Here is a 23311-nt window from a genome sequence, read left to right on the forward strand (position 1 = left end):
TGTGCCTTGCTGAGAGCTGGGGCCCTTTGGTCATGCTTACTTCAACATGAATACAAATGCTTACTTAAAACTGACTGTGCCGTGTATGATACAAACTATATATATCTAAAGTTAATATCATACTATTTAGAAAATCAATACTTTCATAGTATAAAGACTATTTGGTACAATAGTTAATGAATGAGATTTTCCTGACGTGGGCTTAGCAGGCCACCATTTCGGGGCTGGAGGCCTACCAGGAGAGAGGCTAAGCCAAAAATACCCTCCACTGTCCAGCTGCAGTCCAAAAAGCAGCTGGATGGGGGTACCTTCCCAAGGGACTGACAGGCTCTCTGCCCCTCTGAGCAGTTTGTTTACAGCTGTGTCTAAAATAAACGTTGCCTATTTTTTTTTCGCTCCTGTTATTCCTGCGGAGCGAGTTGGATTCCTCTCTGACTCACGCATGATTAACTAACTTCCAGCTGCATTATCTTTTATTGTTGCTGCCGATACACAAGCCAGCGCTCAGCACGAGTCGCGGATCCCAAGCTGCGCTGGCGAAGCTGCCACTTACAGAAAAAGATTTTTTCTGAGAGCTGTGGGGTTTGAGTTTTTCTTTTCCCCACTTATTTATTTATTTAATAGACAGCACGTGCTTGCTTTCTCAGGGAAATAAAAACAAACCGCAACCGACCACGCACCGCGGCCCAGCCCGCGAGGTGCTGCGGGCGCACCGGCCGGGCCCGCCAGCCGGGGAGGCGCCCAGGGGGTCCCGGCGCACGGCGGGAGGGGAGGGAGGGTCGGGCAGTGCCGGCGAGGGCGCGGGCAGTGCCAGGCACCAGGAGAGGGGAAGGGAGAGGCTGAGCCCCGCGGGGCCCGCACGGCGGGACCCCCCCGGCCCCGGGGGTGCCGCCGCCGGACCCACCGCCGGGCCGGGCGCACGTGCGGGCGCGGCGCCGCGCGGGCACGTGCAGGACGGGCACGTGCGGCACCGGCGGCCGCCGGGCGGGCCCGCAGGGAGCGGGGAAGGGCGGGAAGCGGCGCTCCGACAGCCTCGGGGCAGGCCCGGCGCACGGCCGGGCGGGGGCGGCTTCAGCCGGTCGTTCGCCCCTTACATAAGCCGAGAGCCGGTCCGTCCCCCATCCCCTTCGCCGTTCCCCTTTCCCCCCTCCGGGAGCCGCCCCCCTGCTGCAGCGATGTGACACGCCCCCTCTCCATCCCTCCCTTCCTCCCTTCCGTCGCCGTCCCCTCCCAGGAAGGAGCCGGAGTCGGCAGCGCCGCGGGCCCAGCATGGAGTAGGGCGGCCCGGGGCCGGCGGCGCCGCGCGGGCATGGAGCTGGGCCCGGGGCCCTGCGCGCTGCCCCCCGCCGCCCTGGCCCCGGCGGCGGGGGGACCCTGCGCCGAGATGCTGCAGGTGGCGGAGGAGGCCTTCCGCGGCGGCAACTTCGAGCTGGCGGCCGAGATCTACGGCTCGGAGCTGGCGGGGCTGCCGCAGCCTGAGCGGGGCCTGTGCCTCCGCCGCGCCGACGCTCTGGCCAGGGCCGGTCGCATGGCCGAGGCGCTGGACGCCTACGGTGCGGCGGCGCGGCTGGCGCGTCTGCGGCCAGAGGAGCTCCGGGAGCTGGCGGAGAGCGTCGCCCTGAGCATCCGCGACAAGGAGCTGCGCCTCCCGCCCTGGACGAGCGGCGCGGGCGGTGGCGGGGCAGAGGGCGAGGGGCTGTGCGACCCGGCGTGCTGCCGCCCGCCCGAGCTGTTCGCCTGCCCGCTGTGCCGGCGGCTGCTGTGCGAGCCGGTGACCCTGCACTGCGGGCACACCCACTGTCGCCGCTGCGCCGAGCCCGGAGACTGCGGCCGCTGCCACCGCCCGCGCCGCCCCGCCGAGCCGACCCCCGCCGCCGCCGCGCCAGCGCCGCCCGCCGCCCCGCCGCGGGTCAACGTGGTGCTGGGCAACCTGCTGCACAAATGGTTCGGCAACGAGAGCCGGGCGCGGCGGCTCCGCGCAGAGGGCGACGCGCTGCGGGAGCGCCAGGAGCTGCCGGCCGCCCTGGAGAAGTACAACCAGGCCCTGGAGATGGGTGAGTGGCGCCGGCGGGGAGGAGGAGGAAGGGGGCGAGGCGGGGGCGCAGCGCTGCCTGCCGACTTCAGGCTGACCTCGGCCCCCGCAGCCGTGCGGAGAGGGAGGGGGTTTGCGGCGAGTGGTGGGAGAGAGGGCACCTGGTGGAGGGGAGGTTACGAGCAGGAATCCTGCCAGCGGGTCTCCTCACGCCCGCCTCCTCCCACTGAATGGCTATTTTTGTTCCACTGGTATTTCTGTCCTTGCTCTCAAGGTGCCTAGCGTTTAGCTGCTCGCAGCCGATGACTCATTATGCAGTATTTCTAGAAAACCCGCTTTCCTATTTATGGGGAATCCATAATTCAGTGCAGGATACGCAGTAGTGGTCGTTTTGAGCCCCACCGCGCCTTCGTGGAAGAAATGAGTGTGCGGATCGGATTCATTCAGCTACGTGCAGCTGCAATTTCAAGCAAGACATAGTCTTTAAAAACATCTCATGAGATACCAGTAGGCGTAAAGGCTCGGAAAATTTCTTTATCTTACACTGCGCAAAATACTGAATATAAATCTGCGCCTTGCCTCGGGGAGATGGTCCGCCCATGTTACGAGCGTAGCCTCTTTGTTGGCACGCAGGATTTCTGCGTGCAGTGCTCTCTGAAGAGCCAGGCTTTAAATAAAAATGGCACCGTCTGCTTTCCTCCTCTGCCAAACCGATGGCAGCCTTAGTTTATCAAAACTGGGTTGTTTTCAGGCTCTGCGCCGAGTAGTAGGTGGATCCTGTTCGCTCGGTTGTAGCCTTGTAGTAGTGGCTGTGTGCGTGCGGCTTGTTTGCCCTGCCGGCGCAGGGGGAGGTACAACACCGGGAATATCTGAAACGCCTGGAGAGAGGCGTGGAGCTGGGGAGGGCCGGGATCTCGGCAAATCCCCGGGATCTGCCGCTCCTCCGGTCTGAGCGTAATGGATGTCCGGTTTAATTGAGGAAGGGGGGAGAAAGCCTCCGTCGTGTTAACAGAGACTAAATCCTGCGGGGAAATCTTTTCGAAAGACAAGTGTAGGGAAAACTCTGCCTCTCCTCTGTGAATGAGTTCTCTCCCTGCATTGAGTGCAATCGCTTTCCTTGTTCGTAGTTGTTACATAAACGGCTCTGATTTTATTTATTTATTTTCGCAGTGGAGAGAAACACGCTGTTATGTTAGTCCTTGATTCACTTTCATTTTTTGCCACGGTTGCATGATAGGCTTTGGAGATAGAAAAGTTTGGGATGGGATAGCATAGCATGCTGTCACCTCACAGCTGCTGCTAGCTGCAGAAACCATTACTTCTGCTATGTTTTTCCACTTTTCCAACTAGATATGCAAGTTTTTCAGTCCTAGCCGAGAGTATCTGTAAAACTATTATGTGGTTTAGCTGAAGTAATAATCTATTAAAGTAGGACAGGATGGAGAACCCAAGAAGGAAGGTTAAGCAGGCAGAGAGGTTTAATGTAGGTCACTGGTGGATACAGCGAGTTTTCAGGAGTGGAGCCTCCTAATATTTTGGGTTCAAGGTCCTACTGCTGGGGAAAATAGCATCTCATGAATGAAATTAGTGTTTGAAGTGGTTTTTAGAGAACTAGTTCTCACTGTTGCCTATGCTTCTTGCAGTGTCTGCATGGGGTTGAAAGGAGGGGGAGGACTGTAGTGTGCTGCAGGCACTCTCACACAGCACATGTCCTTCCCCTTCCTGTCTCTGGAACACAATCTCCCACTATGGCTGCTGTGTGGAAGCGTCTCAAGATAACGCCTTTGCAGCATCCTGATTTCTGTCTTCTGATTTCCCAAGCATTCTGGGAATCTGTTCAGAAAGTCCTCACTCTGTCAGTGACACTAAAATTGCTTAATAAGACTTCTTTAAAATAAAATAATAGCAGGTATCTTGCTAGCTTATGACATCCAAAGCCCGTAAGCTTACATGTTGTAACTTTCAGGTAGTGGATCCAAATTTCTACTGCTGAAGGGCAGCCCACCTGCCAGCCCTTCACCTTTTTTGATGTTCTGTGTGTTCTGATGCTATTTCTCGCGGGTTGAACTGCTGCACGAGCCACGTGTTCTGAAATTCTTGTCAGGTACTGATTTTTGGCATGCTGGAGTTGCTGCCTTGTTTTCCAATCATGTATCAGGGTAAATAAGAAGGAAGAAAAAACCAAACAAGCCACGACTTTTTTCTAACTGTTCAGTAGCTAAGTGTTAGCATATGGGCGACTTGAAATGCGCGGAACAGCCCCAGTGATCACACCATGTGCCTGAGAGCATTGTCCAACTGCGTCTTGAATCTGTTAGGCTTGGGGCCATGACAGCTTCCTTGGGGAGCCTATTCCTGTGCCTGACCACCCTCTGGGTGAAGAATCTTTTCCTAATATCCAACCTAAACCTCCCCTGTTAAAGCTTCATGCCAGTCCCTCTGGTCCTGTCACTGGTCACCACAAAGAAGAGATAGGTGCTTGTCTCTCTGCTTCTCCTCATAGGGAAGCTGTAGACCACAATGAGCTTTCCCCTCAGTCTTGTCTTCTCCAGGGAGACCAAACTTCTAACGTGTGAGAAAATAACTGCTTTTTACAACCTCCAAATGCTTATGTACTACTATTGAGTGTCAAGGACCTGGTATCCTTAAAATTCCTCTTTAGAGACTGAAGGCATATGAGCACATTGATTATACAATTGCAGCATAAAGTTAGGTAAAACTCGAGGTTTCTTGGCAGGACATGCAGTTCAGTGGGATTTTTTACTCTGCAACAACTGACCTTGTGTGATGCAATATTAATGCAAGTTTTTCAGTTACCTGTGACTTCTCTCCTTCTGACTGTGACCTGCTGTCTTGTAATTTGCATTTTAGTTCCTGATCTGACCGTGTCCTTCTGTCTTCCAATTTGCATGTTAGATCTCCATGTACTTCAATTCTAAATTACAAAAGACTCCTGTCATGCTGGCAGTACAGTACACTTATTTCTGGTGTGATCTGGAGTATCTGCTCCTAATTTCAGGTCCTGGAAGAGGTCTGCATGCCTTCAAGTTGTCAACTTTTTCCAGTTGAACCTAGTTAATGTTACAACAGGATACTCTTTAACAAGTTTGTTCCTCTTTTGTCCTTAACTATCAGATCTACAACATCACTGCTGCTCCCATGTTCTCTCTGATAGTCTGCTATGAATTCAGGTGTGGTTGTGTGGGGTTTTAGGTTCCTAGGAAAATCAGCTTTGCTGTTTGATCCTTGGCCCCATGAGCTGCCCACAGCTTGGTGATCTCTGCTGTTTTTCACAGAGTTGCTGGCTTTTCTTTTGCTGCCATAGACGTTGGAATAGATCCCTCATTATTGCAAGGTATCTAATTACTACCGCTTCAAAGCAAGCACATGTCAGGCTGCTTGAAAGAAAGCGTTCGTTTCCAGCTGGATCACTTTTTGTGCCAAGCTTTATGCTGTTCAGCCATCATAATATCAAGTATTGTCCAAATGTTGTTGTCGTGGCTGTTACCCCAGCTTTCTGAATTTCATCTGTGAGAGATAGGCTTCCTCTCAGACATCCCTTCTTTTCTAACTTGTCTTTTGATTATATGAACTCTTAGGTCAATTAAACAGAGATATGTATGTTTGCAGAATTGGTTTGGGTGGGGTTTTTTGTTTGTGGTTGGGGTCTTTTTGTGCAGTAGGTGCTTTCTGCACCCTTTTTTCTCTCTTGTCTGCTGGAGGGCCTGTGTCTGGGAGGAGCAAAGTTGTTTCTGTGTATCCAGGCGTACAGATACTTCAAGCTTTGTGCCTGAAACAAATTTAGATTTCAGTGACAAATTATTGTATTTTGAGGATGTGTTTTTTGGAGTGTGTTTTAGTTCTGTGTTCTTTCTGCAGAGTAGTTTGCAGTTACAGAAGTAACAAGTGGCTGTTGCCTCATAGGGAAGTTTGTGATTAGATCTTTTCCCAAGTACAGCTCTAAAGGAGGCCAATCTCTGCTCAGGATGAGGGTGCGCTTCTAAGGCAACGCAAGTGCAGAGTGTAAGAGGGTTGGAGGGGTAGTGGCTCATGGCTTCAGCCAGCATTTTTCTGTGCCCTTTGTTCTGAAAAAGCTGTTGTCATCCTGTACCTTTCCTGAAATAAGACTGAAGATGTCTGCTTGGAGATATAAAGCCCATTGGCGCAGTCCTGCTGCAGCTGTTTTGTAGCAGTGCTGGTTCCTGGGCTGTGTCGGGCAGTTGCCTGTCTTGGTGATGTTTCAAGCCTGCTCAAAGGGCTGGGCTCTGCTGGGAAGGGCTGTGCCCCTGCTGTGTCCACCTGACCCTAATCCCAAACCAGCGTCTTTGGGTGGGAAGGGATGACTGTGGCCTGGCTCCTGTGGTGTGATGAAGTAGCTGCTTGTTTGCCTGCTCTGTGCAGTGCAGTTGTGGCTGGCTCCCAACAGTGTGGCACACGTCGTATCTGGACACTGGCGTTTCAGGACAGCCTGTTTCTGCATTGAGACATGTTGGCTCTGATGTGTAATTACCCACTGCTGCAAAGTTTATGAAGCCTGAGAAGGTTGCTGTATCCGGAGAGCAGTGAGAGCTCAGCAAACCCTCGATGTAGTTGTGTTTACTTCTGGTATGATGGGCTCTTTCTGAGCAAAATTAGATTTTTCCTGGGAGAGTGAATAGTTGTTGCATGTAGCTGTTCAGATTGCCCAGCATTTTAATTCCACCCATTCGAAGGATTTCAGAATGAATATGTAGGAGATAAAGCTCAGCTGTATCAGAGTTTTAAAAATACAGTGAAGGATATATATGTGAAGGAAGCCTTTTCTTCTTAAGTCCTCTATGTGGATATCTGTTTCCAGAGGATAAAGGATGGTGCAGGAAAGGCCAAGGAGAGAAGGCGAGTTTGTACCAAGCCTGTAGTGTCAGAGGTGGTGTGCTGCGAGGCAAGTAAGAGAGATGCTGCTGCCTGGGCACTGGAGATCTCTAGCCTGGGCACGTTTCTAGTCTCTTAGTATGGTGAGCTGCACACTGACCCTCTCTCTAACCCACGGGGTGGTGTTTGAGGTGTTTCTAGAAACAAAATATAGGAACTTTCCTGAGCTTTGGCGGAAAAAGGAGAATCTGCCTTTCTTGGCCAGACTTTGGAGAAACCTTTCCCTTTTAATCCCAGTGGATGTTCATCATAAATTGGTCTGATCCAAAAGAAAGCTTAATGTAGGCACACAGCACTAATTTATTTTGTTGTCAAGGAATTAATGGAAATTTTTGTGATGCCTTCCAAATTCCCCCTTTGTAAGAATTGAATGAAGGGGATGGGGCAGGCCAGGAGGCAGTAGAAAAGAGGTATAAAGGGAGCTGTAGGCCTTCAGTGCAGGTGTATTCAAGGGCAATGGCTGTACATTTTCCTGCTAAGTAAATGCCAGGTTGTGGAGTTGTGCTGCTTCTTTGAGAGCATGGATAGGTAAACTTCCAGCCAAGCATTCTTAGATTTGCACTGAGTACTTAAAGCCATGGGTGAGATAGGTATGGGCAAGTGTTTTGCCATGCCCCCAAAATTACTTGTTCAGTCTTTTCAAGCATATTTCTGAGTTGTATCAGATAAGGGGGGAAAGGATGATCAGAATTTCTTGGTGGGCTAGTGGAGCAGCCTCCTGGTGACTTCCTGCTGCAGCCTTGAGAGGCAATGGATTTCTGTGTAATCATGGGTCAAGGTCAAAAGCAGCAAAAAAGTGTGTCCCTGTCTGTAAAGAAAAGCTGCTGAACTCTATAGAGTTGTGCATAAAGTTTTATGGAGGTGACTGATGTCATATCTGCTGTATTCTAATGTCTTGGACTCATTAATGATGTGCTTACACACCAAAGTTGCGTTGTGGAAAGAAAGCTGTTTCCATATGTACCTATATTTGAGTTATGTGTATTTAGTACACTTCAATGGTCTCTTCCTTTGTACACCTTTTCTAGAAGGTTGCTATTAAAAGATAAGGTCACTCGTCTTATTCTGATTGGTAAAAAAGAGATTGACTGAATCTTCCTTCCTCACAGGGTCTTGGGTACGTTTTCTAGTTTGCAGTAGTAAAGAAGTCAGTCTTTGATGTTGCACCAGCCATTTAACAAAAACCACAAAAAAGCCATGGTAGACAGCTGTCACGACTTCTGCAACAGCAAATGGTTCAGTCATTTTAATAATTTATCAGAAGAATATTTAATTTTGTAGCTCCTAAAGGAAGGTGACTTTAAGAGAAGAATGAGAGGTAGTGTGTCTGAAATTACCTGCTACAAAAAATAGTAGATGCTTACTGCTTAGAGGATTTGTGCTAAAAAAGGAACTTTCCAATCCCTTTGTAAAATCATGTCTTGGAATCCAGTTAAAGTGTGTCTCCAAAACCTCTTACTTCTGTTTTACATGGACAGAAAAATGTGTAAAAGTAGGAGTCAAGGTTACCTATAGACTGTTGCAGTAATTGCAGTGTTATTTTTAAACTTAAAATATTTTCCAGAGTTCTGCCCCTTAGCCACCCCTCCTCTTTTACTTGAAGTAGTGCTTGAAAAACACTAATAGTAAATACTTCATATGTGACACAATTGGAAACGTGTCAAGTCATTTGGAGCAGAAGCTCATGTTACTCTTGGCTTGTACAGAGCTTGCGGTTGAGTGCTCAGATCCTGTAGTTGGATCTCTGGAAGCTTTTGGCTGGTTGCATGGGTTCTGCTGAAGACAGGGACACTACAGTGCTGCAAGACCAGAGCCAAGGTGGTTGGGAGCCTTATCTGACACTGGTGAAGGGAAGGAGACATCATAAGTAGACAATGACAGTAGACAGTCATTGGCTGTGCTGTTGTTTTGTTTTTTTTTTTTTTTTTTAAGCAATTACATTGCTCATGTAACTTACCCTACCTTAAGTGGTACATAACTAGATTTTCCTCTCATCATATATGTAACCCAGATGTACTTTCCTATTAATAGTTGAACTACTTCAGCAGTCCTAGAGAATGAACTATACATACTTATCAGAAAGTCTGAAGAATTTTTGAAGTCTCTTCAAACAGCATATTTTTTTTCTTTGATAAAGTACAACAGAATGTCGTTTGCTTTTGAAAGAAGACATTTATAGAACTGACTTGTGCTTCCTTATCTTAAAATTAGTATTGCAGTGCTCTTTCTTTTCTACAATTGTATTAAATCACCAGCTCTATTTGAGGACAGAAGCAGTGACGTAGTCACTGAGAAACAAGAAGGTCCTTTTTTTTGCAAAAGTCAGAAATTCTGAAACAAGCTGTAAGTGGAAAGAGCAAAGGTTATAAAGACCTGAAGAGTAACTGGTAGAAATGGTTGCTTATATACTAATGGTGTCAAAAAAGGCAACTAGGTTGTCACTGATAATTTTATGATAGAATATCTGGCTGTAAATTGATCTTGGAAGACTTACTTGGCTGGTCCTACCTGTGTGAAAGCACACTGTGTATTTGGAGTCTCCTTGCAGTCACAGGTTCATGTGCACCTAGCATAGCTCCCTGTTTCTATGGGAAGATCAGAGCTTTTTCGTGGGTACTTTGGACATCTGGCAAGGGTTTGACCTCTTAGAATGTTTTGTTTTGGTTTTGAATCTCACTCTTCAGTCCATAGGTATTTTGACTGGAGCAGTCTCTATACCTGCTGTTTGAGACAGGAGTTCCATTCTGACTGAGGCTTTTGTAGGAAACCTTTCCCAGCCTTGAACTAAATGCTGGGTGAACTAGTAAGCATTGAAAATGAGTCACATTTGTGTACTTACTGGTTTTATTATGCTGGTGCCAAGTGGCCACAGATGGACTTGGGGTACATCACGTGAAACTGTGCCCAAGTGTCCAAAGGGTAGAGTGGGAACTGGAAATACAGGGAGGAGGTGTTATTTCATGCTATCTTATCTTGAAAGAGTAGCATGCATCCAGCAGAGTGTTGAAACATTAAAACTTGGATAGGAGGGAGCAATGGTGTGATATATTACGCTCTGGGACATTTCCTGAATTCTGGACTTTTGCTACTGCTACTGCAGTTCATCCCTTAATGGATTTGGGAAGAACATTATTGGCTTTGCAGTTGAGGAAATGCAAACTAAACTGTAGGTTAATGTAGTAGGTCTGGCATGCTTCTGCCTCATGAGGCTAAAGCTGCAGCACAAAAGCAAGAGTGCAAAGTTAGTGGCATCCTTTGTGTAGCAGCTCTTCTGGGTAGCATGTAATTTCCCTGTTTCTCCTGAGTAATGGTGGGAAAAGTCATTAGCTGTGCTTTAGTGGTGATCACAGTCCAGCTTTAAATAACAGTATGGATCTTTGTAGCTGAGGACTTACTGAGCCAGAAATAAAACTGCTGGGAATCTTAAAACATTTTATTCAGCACACAGAAAGATCTCTGTTCCTTACCCTGGGCTTTTGGACTGCAAAATAATGGAGGCCAGGAGAGAACTTAGTTCAATCTTAAAATTATATCTTCCTAAAAGTAATCTATTGCCTGTGTCTTTTCTTTGAGTCAGAGCGATAATACAAGGGAATTTCTTTGTCTCCTATGCCCCAGACCAGCAAGCACAACTGAGGCTAAGCATGCTGCGGGGCAAAGCAGCAAGTGGGTGGATGTCCTCTTACCTTTAGGTGGAAAGGCAAGAGAGAGCACTGCCACTTCAGTTCTGCTAGTGAAGTGGTGACTGCAGTTTGTTCACTCCAGTTCAAAAAAAGACTTCCTCTCCTTTTTTATTTTGGTGTGTTGAGTGCTTAGGTTGGGTGTTGAGGTGAAATCCCAGTCAGGCATAGACCAGCTCTGTAGCTGCGTACTGAAGCTCTCTTGTGGTGTCTGAATTAGCTTTCCCATGGAGGTGACAGGAGACAAAACTTTGGCTTGGGGTGTTTTTTTTAAATTTGTAATGGGTGCTTCTGAAGGAGGAAAGACTTGACGAAGTATTCTTCATATCTGTATGAAGGTAAAAGAAATTAAAATATTTAAGTAGAGCTTGATGTGAGGTACATCACCTCTTCTGATCTGTTTTATTACACTGGGATTGGACAGTGTGAGTGTGGATGAGGAAGGAGGCCTTTGCATGCACAAACCCATTGCTGTCTGGTGGTGCAGGCTCCTGAAGGGGATGGTGGTGCCCTGCTCTCCTTGTCCTCACTGCAGCCTATTTTGAGAGCTCCTAAGGTCACACACTGCTGTCTATTAGTGTTGGTCACCCAGTGGAAATGGGTGTTGTGTGTGCCTCCGTAGTACTGTCTGCAAGTGCCTGCTTTGTAGTTGCAGTACTTGGTTGCAGACTGGACTTAGAGAGGAAAAGGCATCTTTTGTTGCATCCTCTGTGTAGTAAAAGCTTTTGCACATTTCCTCTTGGGTCTTTGGTTACTTCACTTCCTGAAGGCTGCAATGATATAAATCCAAGGAGGAAAAGCCCTGATATTCAGAAAATACATAGGCTTTTCTTAAATCCAGTTTCTAATTCAGTTAAGGTGGACTAATAATTGAGAAAACATGGCATGCTTGTTGCAAGTATGTGGTCTTGTTCACTGTCCCCCTTAATCAGGTTTGGGAAGCTGACCCTGGTTTTGATCTTTGCTGTGAAATGAAGATTTATTTGAATGCCCTGAAAGACTTCACTGGTTCTGTTAATAAATCGATCAAATGCACACCTTTTTCTGTGCCACCCTCACCTTTTACCAAACAACCCCATGCATCCATTTTTTGTATGTGGACTTGTCATACTTCATGAAGTTTGGCAGAGAACAACTAGTTTGCTGTTCAGTTAATGACTAAACCTTGCTAGTTTCTCACTGAAATGAAAATATATGTTTCATATTATTTTTCAAGGTTATGAAGAGGCTTTTGATACAGAATTGTTTCAAGCTAAATGCATAAGAGAGCAAGCCAAATTTCTTTCTCGCTCCAGGGCAGAAGTTTCTTTAAAACATGTGAAGAATTTCCCCTGAAGTCCTATGCAGGAGGCTGATCCTTACAAGCAAGACTGAAAGGTGTTTGTGATGACACTGTTTCTTCTGTTCATGCCTTCAGGAGATATGCTTAGGATTGAAATAGGCTTGAACAAGATGTGATTTTCTAGGAAGAAATGTCAGATAAGGAAGATTAGGGAGTTCTAGTAACTAAGCTTGTTCATTCTGTCCTGAGTTCCTGGAATAAATCTCTGCAGTAGTTTTAGTAAAACTTTTATCATCATCTATGTTTGGTTGGGCAAAGTTCTCTTAATTGATGTAATTACCTTCCTGGCAATTAGATTTTTGGGGAGACCTGTTCTGCCAGCCTCCCAGACTCAACAGCATAGTTTTTTTAAAAACTGGAATATTTGGGCATATCTGTAAAAGTAATTTTGGATGTTAGCTTCTGCAATAAGTAAAAACACAATGCAACAAACATCTGCAGATGAGCACAGAGGTGGTGTGAGCGGAAAGTTAATGATTTTGGAGAAATCGAAGCTGACAGCCATACTTAGGGTAGGCAGTATTTGGCAGTGCAAAGGACAATTCTGGAGGCAAAGACCCACTCAGCTCCCTCGGCTCTGGGCCCTGCATGGGCCACTTTTGTCTGGTGCAGTGGGATTACGGCTGGGAGATGCGTGGGAAGGCTCCCAGGACCTGCGGCTCAGAGGAAGTCTCTGTGTCCCAGCTGCCCGGAGCCACAGATCCTGGGAGCTCAGCAGTGCATCCCTGATGCTGACAAGGACATAAATTTTGCTGTGCAGCTGCAGACTCCCAGGAGGAGTTTGAGTCAGGAAATGCCATCTGCTGGTATTTTGGAAACAGTAACATTTTCTACGCTTTTCTTTTTTAATTTGGCCTGAAATAATAAATTGTTTCAGAAAAGAAATCTTCCCCCCCACCCTTTACCTCCAGAAGAAAGAATGGGTGCATTATTTTAGAACAAACTTGGCTATTGTGCACTTTTTTGGTTTGGGTTTATTTTTTTTGTTGGTGGTGGTGTTTTGTTTTTTTTAACCAGATAAACTTGGCAGTTATTATAGTATAGAATTGTAGAATGTTAAGTTTTGGAAGGGACCTTAAAGATCATTCAGTCCCAATTCCCTCTGCTGTGGATCAGGCTACCTCCCACTAGACCAGAAGGTTGTTCAAGGCGTTGTTCAGCCTGGCCCTGAATATTGGCATACTTGTATACTGGCATCTAGTAGTGTTCACAGACTATATGTCGTTAAGCCCTCTCCATCCACCTTCTGCAACTAATTATAATCACCACAGTCCTTGCTGTGGCATGGAGCAACTCAATATCATGGTGCTTATAGGAACCCTGTAGTTATTTAGACTGTAGCTGGATATTCACTTTTTCATCCCACTTCCACTTGCACCCTAAGCTGGAGTCAGCCAACAGATGCCACACTTCAGCTGACAAAGAACATGAGGTTTCAGTCCATCTAGCCTTGCCCTGACCAATTGCAGACCCTCCCAGTTACAGTCCTGCTGGCAGCAGGAGGCTGGCAATGAGGGATGCATGGGTTGAGTGGGGGAGCCTGAATTGAATGGAGGTGGCTGGGCACCGTTGCAGCTGTGGCATCTTGTCTAGATGTTTCCTCTCTTTTGAAAGACTTGTTACACTGTAGTCTCATAAATAGTGCTCTCTTTAGCAAAGCTGTTTGTTTAGTTGGGTTTTTTTATCCTTTCCCTGAGTTAACTAAACATTCCTTACCAGTTACTCATTAAGATGGGCCACACCTTAACACTTTCTGAAGCTCAGTGAACAAGAGGTACAAGCTCTGAATACACTTAGCTTTTCCTGTTTTGCCTCAGGATTGTTTTTTTCTTTTCGGTAGCTTTTTATTTTCCCTTCGTATTGTGAGACCCTTTGGACTTCACTTCTGGAGGAGAACCCGCAGCCTTTGCACACCGTCGTGCTTTTTGTGATGGCTTTTTTTTTTTGCTTAAAACTTTAGCAGCAGAGACAAGATCCTGAAAAACTGCTGATGAAACTGTTCTCTCTCTGGGTCTGCTGAATGTATGAACAGTGTTGAATAGTATGCAGGGAAGCATAGTGGTCAAAATGTGCTGTGGTGAACAGAAGCAGGAAGCTGACTTGCCTTGTCCTTTAATCTCACACGACTTCCTTTCCCTGTGGTGCCACAAAATACCCCATCCAGTGCCCTGCCTGCTGAGGTGCCCACCTCTCCTTACTGCCTCTGTCCCGCTCAGCATAGCCTACACACAGGTACCCTCAGCAGATAACAGGGATGGAAATACAGACTACGCATTCTTACTTTATGGAGACAGAAGACACACTGTTCAAATGTAGCTAAGTTAAATAATTTCATATTTGAGGATCTGCTAAAAGAAACAAAAAACTTGTTTCTGAAGATCATGGGTTAAGTGTTTTCAATTGCATTCTTTTTTTAAGAATTATCAGCTAGAAATGTGGATCACTGCAGCAGCTTCATGTGTAATAGTTAAAAAAACCCAAACAAACCAAGACAAAACCGAACAAAAAGCTGTGCAGAATTTCACTGTGAACTAGCTTTTGGAGACCTTGTTTTAAGTGTTTTCTCTGACTCTCATTGTCTGAGACCAGTGGAGCAGCATCACCCCGATAATGTCATTGTACAATTAGTATATGTGATGTCAGTCCATGCTACAGCCTAAAAAGGCAGCACTCCTCACTGCTTCTTTCCTTCTCATCCCTTGTCCTGGCACTTGCATTTGTGTGACTGTACAGTGAACTAGTTGAGGGGAAAACAACCTTCAGAAACCTTTCCATTTGTTTGTTTCTATTGAATTAGCTTTTGGTCAATTGATTCTTTGTTCTCAGTGCAACCACACGACCCTGGTAGCACCAGCCCAAGGGAGGGGAGGCGGTGGGAAGGGGGTGTGATCCAGGGCCATCCCGTCTGGTGGGCGCTATAATTTAGTGAGCAGTGGCACCTGCAGCAGTTGTGCTTACTCTGTCCATGCACACATGTGTATGTGTCCTGGCTTTGTATGGGCAATGTCGTCTTACTGAGCACAGTGTTTAGGATGCTCAGGCAGAAATGAGATGAAAATAGTGAAGCCTAAGCAGGCTGGAGAGAGCAGGAGAAGTATGGAGATGGAAACTGTGTGGGGACATGCAGAAGATGGCATTTGATGGAAAAGTCTTGAGAGAGCTTGCTTGGAGGTGAAGTTTAAAATTTGTAGAAGTGCCATACCATCTCTCAGCACACCTTGGAGCCTTTGTAAAGTTTCTTACTAGTTCTGATAGTTTTAACCAGCTCATATTTGGGTAAAAGTTACTGCTCGTAGCTGCCAGCATCCAGCCCTCCAGAAGCCTTTCCCAGTATATGAAGGTCAAGAGTGACCAAGAGTAAATCTCCTATAAATCTGATTTCCTAAGATGAGATAATTGTTTTAGTGGACAAAACCAGAGCATTGCTTGGGATGTAGTGTGTGTCTTGCAAGGCTGCTGCCACAGCCCGCTGCAATGCCCTTCTTGCCAAGAATGGGGAGCTGGTGCTGGAGAGGTATGGAGAATTGACTCGACCATCAGAGAAGGTGGTGGCTAATGGCTTGAAAGCTGCTGAGCTACCAGCGGCATTACTCAGGTGCTGGTAATTGGTTTGTGCAGTTCAGCACCTTATTAACAACCTCCATCAGCAGCCAATAGGTGTGCTGTCAGCGAGTTTGTCCATGACACCAAACTGGGGGAGGACGAAGCTGTTGATATGCTGAAGGGCAGGGCTGCCATTCAGACTAAGCACCTGGGGCATGGGCTGACCAGCCTTGCCTGCTTCTGCAGACGCAGGTGTGCCTGGAACAGAATAACCCTGTGCAACAGGGGTGGGCTGGGCTGGGCTAGACAGCAGATCTGCAGAAAAGAGCTGGAGGTGCCAGTGGACCAGCCGAACATGGATCAGCCAGTTCTAACTTAATATGTAGAAAGGACAAAATAATAGCACTTGAGAAGTTCATATAATCCATGCAAACTGAATGATTCATGAATTTGTGGGTACTGAAGCAAGGTGTGTGATCATGAGAGATTTGCCTGCCCTGAGGAAGGTGAGTGGATATAAAGTGTGAAGGCTGCGTGCATTTTTGTTAATGGGTGGCTTCCAGGAATGGTTTAGCTGAAGTCCTGCATTGGTGATTTCTTTCAAGCAAACCCACACTGAGGGGAGACACACTTGGAGCTCTTTTCTGTCTGCTTTCTGAAATGTCCTGTAATCAAGGTGAGGGAAAGAGCAGGTGGCATCCTGTATGTGAATATGAAAGCTGCCCTGCTAGATAAAGCACAGAGGTTGCTTCTAGGCTGACAGGAATATATTCTAAGAAGGAAAGATGAAGAAACTGCCTTTTTTTTTTTTACAGGAGGGTATAAATATAATAGTTATGCAGTAGTGGTTTTTCAGGTTACTGGGGCTGGACATGAGGTTACTGTATTTAACATGTCCTAGTGCTTCTTTTAATGAAGTTCCTTGCAACCATTTTTGTTTTTCAGCTCCTTGCAAGTGTTCACTAATAGCACAGCGGGCAGAGCTCTGTACGTTGATGAAAAACTACCAGCAAGCTCTTCACGACGCTGATGTCCTCTGCCGAAACAAACCCCACTGGCCTGCGGTACAGTGCTTGCATGTTGTAAAGACCAAAATGAAAACTTGTTCTCGGGTTTCTCTGTGTGCTGGGAACAGTGGCTGCTCAGGGTGTTGTTGGAAGAACATTGTGGCATTAACAGGGCTGAAAATGTCTACTGAGAGCCAGGTTCTTCTTAGGACATGTCTGGAAGGTCCTTAGCATCTCTCCAGCTGGTGATATTTTGGTTTTGGGCAGCCAGTGGTATCGTTTTGTTTGTGTTGGTGCCTGTTACCTGTTACGGAGAGTGCTGCAGCTTGGCAGTAGAATCATGTCCATAAGTCTCTGGCAGCCCAGGATGGCCAGGCAGGTCCCTCTGGGATGATGTGTCCCAGGCAGTGGCTGGCCTTGACAGGCTGCTGGCCAATGTGTCTTTGTGGGAGCACCTCAGACTATATTTCAGGATTTTTTTCCCCTCTTTAATCCAGAGATTTCATATCTATGTCATGGTGATTCATAGAGGGGTTGGGATTTTTTATAACAAAAGGAAGTGCTACAGGGAACACTCATTTGTGGGCAGTCTGAAGCAAGCATCAGAAATGACATTAGGGGAGAGAAATGAAAGAAGCATATGGTGCCCATCGTAACCACTGGTTGCCTGAGGCTAGACTGGATGTGCAGCAGCTCTCCCCTCCAGGGATTACATCTTCAGTCAGTCCCTCTCCCATCAGTAGCAAAACTGCAGTACAGGTCTGACCAGATAAAGCCTCTGGGTGCTTTCAGGAGAAAGGGTGTCATGGGGAACTGGGCAAGACAGACCTTGGCTTCCTGTAGAGACTAAAGAGGTTGCATAAACTCTTCAGCTGCATAAACCCTTCAGCTGCCTGCCTCATCAAGGGGAGCTGCAGCTAGTGCTTCATTTCCAGCCAGGCATGCTGCAGGGCAAGGGGAGAGGTGCTGTCAGAAGCACCGAGTCCTTAACAAGTTAGGTACTTGTCACTGAAGGCTGTCTGCCTTCACCTGTTAAAACCTTTCATATTGGAAGGAAGTTCTTAATTTTCCCCCACATACAATTTGCCTTTCTGTCTAGGATAGTTTCTCATGTCAGGAGTCCCATCTTGGGTGGTGTTGGCTGTGTTTCTGTGCTGAGGGAGAAAGATGAATTACACATGTTCAAATGTTTCCTTGAAGCATCTTCTCTGTTTGCCTGAATCCATGGAAATGTGATCCATGTCAGTCGTAGGCGGATGAAGGTTTTATTAATCATCTCGCTGAAGACTGTTAATTGAAAATAAAATTTGTCATCGTGGCATAACCAGCAGTGTCTCACACGTACTTCAGTGCTGCTTTTGTGTGTGTGAGGACATCCACAGAAGCTGTGCTGATCCAGAATCCATGTTCTGCAGGAGTTCTTGGCATCTGCTTTGTTTTGTAGCTTGCAACATCTCATCCAGTGGTAGAGATTAGCTCAAACATGTGCTGTGTAGTCAAAACAAAACAACAACAAACAAACAATAAAACTAATTCTGGAAATAGCTCCTGGGATGCAAGCGTTCACTCTACCAGTACCTTTTGGCTTACTGATAACTGAAATGTAATGGCTTGCCGAGTTACTGGTAAAGCTCTTTGGTGTGCTGTCGTCACTGGAGCATAGATAAGTTAGTTTCTTTTCAGTTGAAAGCCAGGTCCTTGGACTCTCTGAGGCAGGGAGAAGTTTCTAGTTGTGCTTTTATCTGGAGGATAGACAGAGGTGCCCTTCTGCATGCTGCACAAGGTCCTGCCTGGATCTTACGCTACAATCTTAGCAGGGCTATGTGAAAATAAGAAAGGGAAGGTGGGAGGAGTAGTCTCTAAAGTATAGGGGCTTCTCGTCCCCTGGGCCTAACTCCCAATGTTGGATTTTTAGGTACTTTGTCTGTAAACAGCCCAGCTCAGGATAAGGATAAGGAACAGCTTGAATAAGGATGCTGCTGTTACGGCCCCAAAGGACAAGGCCAAAAAAGCTTGTAGGCTCCCCAGTGCAGTGAAGTAATGCTGACAGTGATGGCAGGTGTGTTAAGACCTCTGTACACAGGTTTCACAGAGACTGTGCAAGCATCAAGGTAAAGAAGGTCAAGGTCAGGTCTCATGCTACCTCTCTTACTGCATTGGGGCTTCTTGTTCAGGTCACCAAATTATGTTGTGCTAATTAACCTCGCCTAGGCAGTGCCTATTACTTCGTCTTGGTATGAGCCTCCTACCCCAGCAGTTGAAAGGTAAACATCTTAACAGGTCTTAGCTTGGAGGGCAGTATCAGAAGAATGAGGCAGTTCACTGCTCAGGGAGATTATGTGATACCAGATCTTTCGGCATTAGAATGAAGGACAAAAAGTGTATCTGCTTACCTAGCCAGTCTCTTAGACAAGTGAAGCAGTACTTTCAGTACAGCTTAGAAATGTTCATGTGGGTCAGAGGTGGACTTCCAGAGCACACTTCTGTCTAATAAGCAAGAGGCAAATGTTTAAATGCAGGCTTAAGTTTCTTTTCATTGTGAAGGAAGTAATTTCCATAATAGATTTGAACTGCAGTTTGATTCCCACAGGGAAATTGAGAGCTGAGGCATTCATTCCTTTCTTGCTGGTAGTGAGTGAAGCAGAACTTTTTCCTGAGCTGACTATCACACCTGTTGGCTATGGATCTGTTACTCCAGGACATGGGAGAGTTGGGGTGGGCTAAATGGTTTCAAATGAAGTATTGGTAAATTGTCCTAAATTCATAGTGTTCTGGTCTTCTGTATCCAGGTAAAGTATCTGAAAGATCACCTCTGTCCTGGTAAGACATCCAGGAGAAGTGAGTGTCCTGAACTTCCTCAGCTGCCACTTCCAGCCTGTCCCATGCCACTGCATTTTCCATGCAGCTGAATTACTGTCAAGTTTACCTCTATATGTGAAACTGTTCTCTGGTGTATCCAAGCCCAGTGGGATGTGTAGTAGACTTTGTCCTTGGGGAGATAAATAAAATTCCTCATTTTCAAGTCTCCTCTGAGGAAAAAATCAATGCCTTTGGCAAGGGGTGATGCAGCAGTGGGTTCCTGGGGGATCTTTTTTCGGCAGAAGGGACTGAATTTCTTTCAGTCATGTGCGCCAGAGGTTGTTGACCCAAAAAGCATCTTGTTCTTCACTTGCAGAATGATGTGAACTTCAAGTTTGTTTTCTGGTGTCTTACTGCTAGTTCAGAAATGATCTCTAGATTTGTACATTTCCTTTGTGTGAACAGGGCCATTATGTGAAAGCAAAAGCTCTTTCTGGATTGGAAAGGACTGAGGAAGCATTGAAGGAATTTCTTTATTGTGTTGCCTTAAATCCTGAATGGAGCTCAATGAAGAAAGAAGCCCAAAAGGTATAAAACACATTTACTGGCTACTTGGCCATCGTGCTGCTTTTACTCCTACAGCCAAGTAAAATTCATATTATTTCAGGTGACAGTAAACAGCCAAAGAATAATTGATTGAGTAGATTCTCCAGTAAATCTTTCTAGCATTATGCTATGTGAGGTATCCCTTGGGTTTGGTTGATGCCTCAACTAGAGGAATTACATGTTTGTGAATTCCACTTCAAATTTGTAGGTTTGGCTGCTGTCATTTGTAAGTTCCTTGCCAATGTCACCTAGGGAGACATTCCGCTGTGCCTTTTGTGACCGGGCCTGCCTATCCCATATTGGCCTTTTTAGCCACCAGCACGCTTGCAGCAAGCATGGGTAGTGCCCTTCTCAAATCTTCGTTCGCAAAGCCTGGCCATGATGATGTCAGCCAAATTTGAGTACACCTGGATTGCATAGGCTTGAGGGTGCTAATTTTAGTACCTATCAGAAAATCACTTTTATGTGAGAAGTGGCAGAGGGTTGAGAAGGGGAAAAGGTTTGTGCTGCTCCATCCTGGAAAAATCCTACAGTGTTTTTAGCAGTTTGTCCCTTACTGTAAGTTAGACACACTTAGTGCTCACCAACCATCATCAGGTATTCTGTGACCATCCATACAGGCAGCTTTTTATAAAAATACAGTGAGGATTTGTCAAGGCACTTGGTGGGGACTGGTGAGAAGGATTAGGGGCTTTCAGCTAGGGGTTAAATCTGCTTGAAGATAGAGATGAATGCAGGGCATGCGGAATGTTCAAACACATCTACCGGTTTTGATGGGAGAACATGAACTGAAGACTTCTGGTGGCAGAGTCTGTGTCAGAATGGAGAAGGGTAGTGTCAGGAGAAGGATGCAACAGACTTCTGCCCTGGATGTTCCTGGGGAGCAGAAGCTTTTGGAGAGTGAGGTGGGCACCAGAAGAGCACCTTGGAATCTGACTGTGGTTGTGGTGGGGACTGCCATTCAGGTTTCCCATGGGCATTGGGGGAATGCAGGGTGTCCTGGTTGTTGCAAGCTGTGCACACATCCTAGTGACTAGAAGCTGTGAAGTTTGTGCATCTGTGTTCATACAAACATAAATATCTATGTTGTAATTACTACTTTTTCTTTTTTTTCTCTTTTAATTGACTAGATAATGTGTGAGATGTTTTTCCCAGCCTTTGAAAATGTGCATGATAGTCTAACAGCACCTTTCTCTAGTCGAACATCCCATACAAGATTGAAACCTGCATTTCTGAGTAGCATAAACACCCAATCAGCTGTGGAAGATAACTCTGTTGCTGGGTCCTCAAAGGTAAAGCAAAAAGCTTTCAACATAAAAATACCAAAAGTAACACAAGGATCTGTCTGATCAGTGTGATGTTGCCTTTGTCTGCACTCATGTAGGCATTTATTTTCATGGTAAGCCTGTTTTCTCTGTAGCTGTTGGATCTCTTATTGGGATGTACTTCCTTGGAAAACAATGTAATGCCTTCATGTGGGAGTCAGTTGTATTTTTGGGCAAGTTTTTTGCACTATGGATTTTATTATAAGAGGAATAGAATTTCTAGAGACAGGAGGTGTAGGAGAAAAAGGGCCCTATTTTGTGATTGGAGAGTGACCTTTGTTACAAACCTTTTTCCTTGCTAGGCTCATTGTAGGGGCATTGGTCTATTGCTGATAAAACTAATAGAAAAAAGCAAAGCAAAATTGTCTCATGCTGTATATAACTGTTCTTAACTGTTTTAGGATACTGTGTTCAGGTTAACAAAAACCCCGTCCCAAGAATCTGATGTATTCAGAAGCACTGATTCTCCTGTTTCCCATCATGTTCTGGATCTCTGTTTTGAAGACAACAAGAAGTCTTTGGGAGCTATTCTCTCCAGTTTACCTGGGGTTGGCTTAAAAAGAAAGCTGTCCAGTGATATGAGGGATTTACAGAGTTTGGATGTCCCCAATAAGATTCCTAAAAAAGGTTTGTGTTGTGGCTTAGAAAGGCAATTTGTCTTGCGCATGCTGAAAAACTATAAACTTTTTTACTCCTCCCTTTATATAGGTGTCTATGAAGTATTCCCTACAGGAATTGAAATGATATTTTGTTCTCTGGTGTGACTGTTTCTGCTGTAACAGCTTATTCTCCTTATTCCAAAGTTGTTTCAGTTCATTGAATGGAAATTACATTTTTCTTTCTCTAATGGGCCATTTCCAATGCGTAATGCACTCACAGTTTAGTCTTTGTGTTGCTAGTGTCGTTTCCATTTTCTCGGTCTCAGCTATAGCTGAACTTCATCGTCTTTCTATATGATTGAAAGATGCAGTAAACCTGGCAACTGATCTTAACTGGCATCAGAAACGGTCACGTGCAACTTTACATGAAATTTTCCAAGCAAACAAAGAAGCCTTTTAAAGGGTAATAAGCCCACCCAGTTTTCTGTTACTTGATAACTCTGCTTACAATTGGTATGCTTCTCAAGCTTCTAATAAAGACCTCCAGAGTGGCTTTAGTACTCGAGGCTAAAAATGCTGAAGACATTATTTCAGAGTAGTGGGATCATTGGTTAAAAGAGACTTTGAAAATGCTGCTGTGCTAATGTGCATTTTTTCCCTTAAAGAATAAAAACATCCACACCTTGATAAGTTTGACTTCTGCTTTGAAATATTAAAAGTGTTTTGAGTGCTGCTCTGTCTGCCAGCTCTACAAATGATCAGCATAAGGCGAGTTTCTGATCATGTTGCTGTGAAGGGAAAAACCCTGTACTTGCCTGTGAACTGCAGACTCAGTAAATAGATTGTGAAATCTGACCTGCCTGTATCTTCACAGCAAAGGCCAGAGATCATGTTTTACCCATAACCACTAATTTCTGGTCTGTGCTAGGTCCCAGTGCCATGTTACTATTTGCAGAATTAACACAGTTAGGTTCTTGCTATTACTAAATGCTAACATGCGAGATGTAGGTTAAAGATAGCGCTGTTTTTCATTGTAGGCCACACACCACTTACCGTGTCTGTGGTTGAGATAAACCAGATGCTGAGCATGAGTTATCCTTTAACAAAATCTCCTAGTGGTTTAACTTAACATAAAAAAGTTGAGCATTTTGATTCTTTTTTTTTTAAACAGTCAAGACTTTGTTTAATAGAAAGGATGTGGAGGCAGCATTCATGGCTCTGTTGCAACTCATCCCTGAGAAACAAAGATACAAACGGTAAAAGGAGTTGCAGAAATTGCCTGTGTAAATGTCATCTGAAGCTGGAGCTGAGAGCTCTTGAGCTTAAATAATGCTGATGTGACGTTTGAAGCTGACGGTGCAGAGTCATAAAGCCCCCCTAAAACATCAGTTTGGGCAGAATTTTAAGTGAATCTTTACCTCTGTGTTTGCAGATTGCTGAGGTAGTAAAATCAGTATTAGCTAATGC

The 23311-nt window shown here is 45.8% G+C and overlaps 1 protein-coding gene across 1 annotated transcript in view; it reads left to right on the forward strand.

Moving 5' to 3' along the window:
- The first annotated feature begins 1202 nt into the window (after positions 1-1202).
- LONRF2 (LON peptidase N-terminal domain and ring finger 2) overlaps positions 1203-23311 on the forward strand; it is a 34766-nt gene continuing 12657 nt past the window's right edge. Inside the window, exons 1-5 of the mRNA XM_071581429.1 lie at positions 1203-2054; positions 16454-16572; positions 19780-19902; positions 21051-21212; positions 21647-21872. Of these exons, the coding sequence (XP_071437530.1) occupies positions 1310-2054; positions 16454-16572; positions 19780-19902; positions 21051-21212; positions 21647-21872 (1375 nt within the window). The 5' untranslated portion in view covers positions 1203-1309. The remainder of the gene's footprint in view (positions 2055-16453; positions 16573-19779; positions 19903-21050; positions 21213-21646; positions 21873-23311) is intronic.

The sequence above is a fragment of the Pithys albifrons genome, chromosome 1 (assembly GCF_047495875.1).
Source record: "Pithys albifrons albifrons isolate INPA30051 chromosome 1, PitAlb_v1, whole genome shotgun sequence".
NCBI classification, from domain to species: Eukaryota; Metazoa; Chordata; class Aves; order Passeriformes; family Thamnophilidae; genus Pithys; species Pithys albifrons.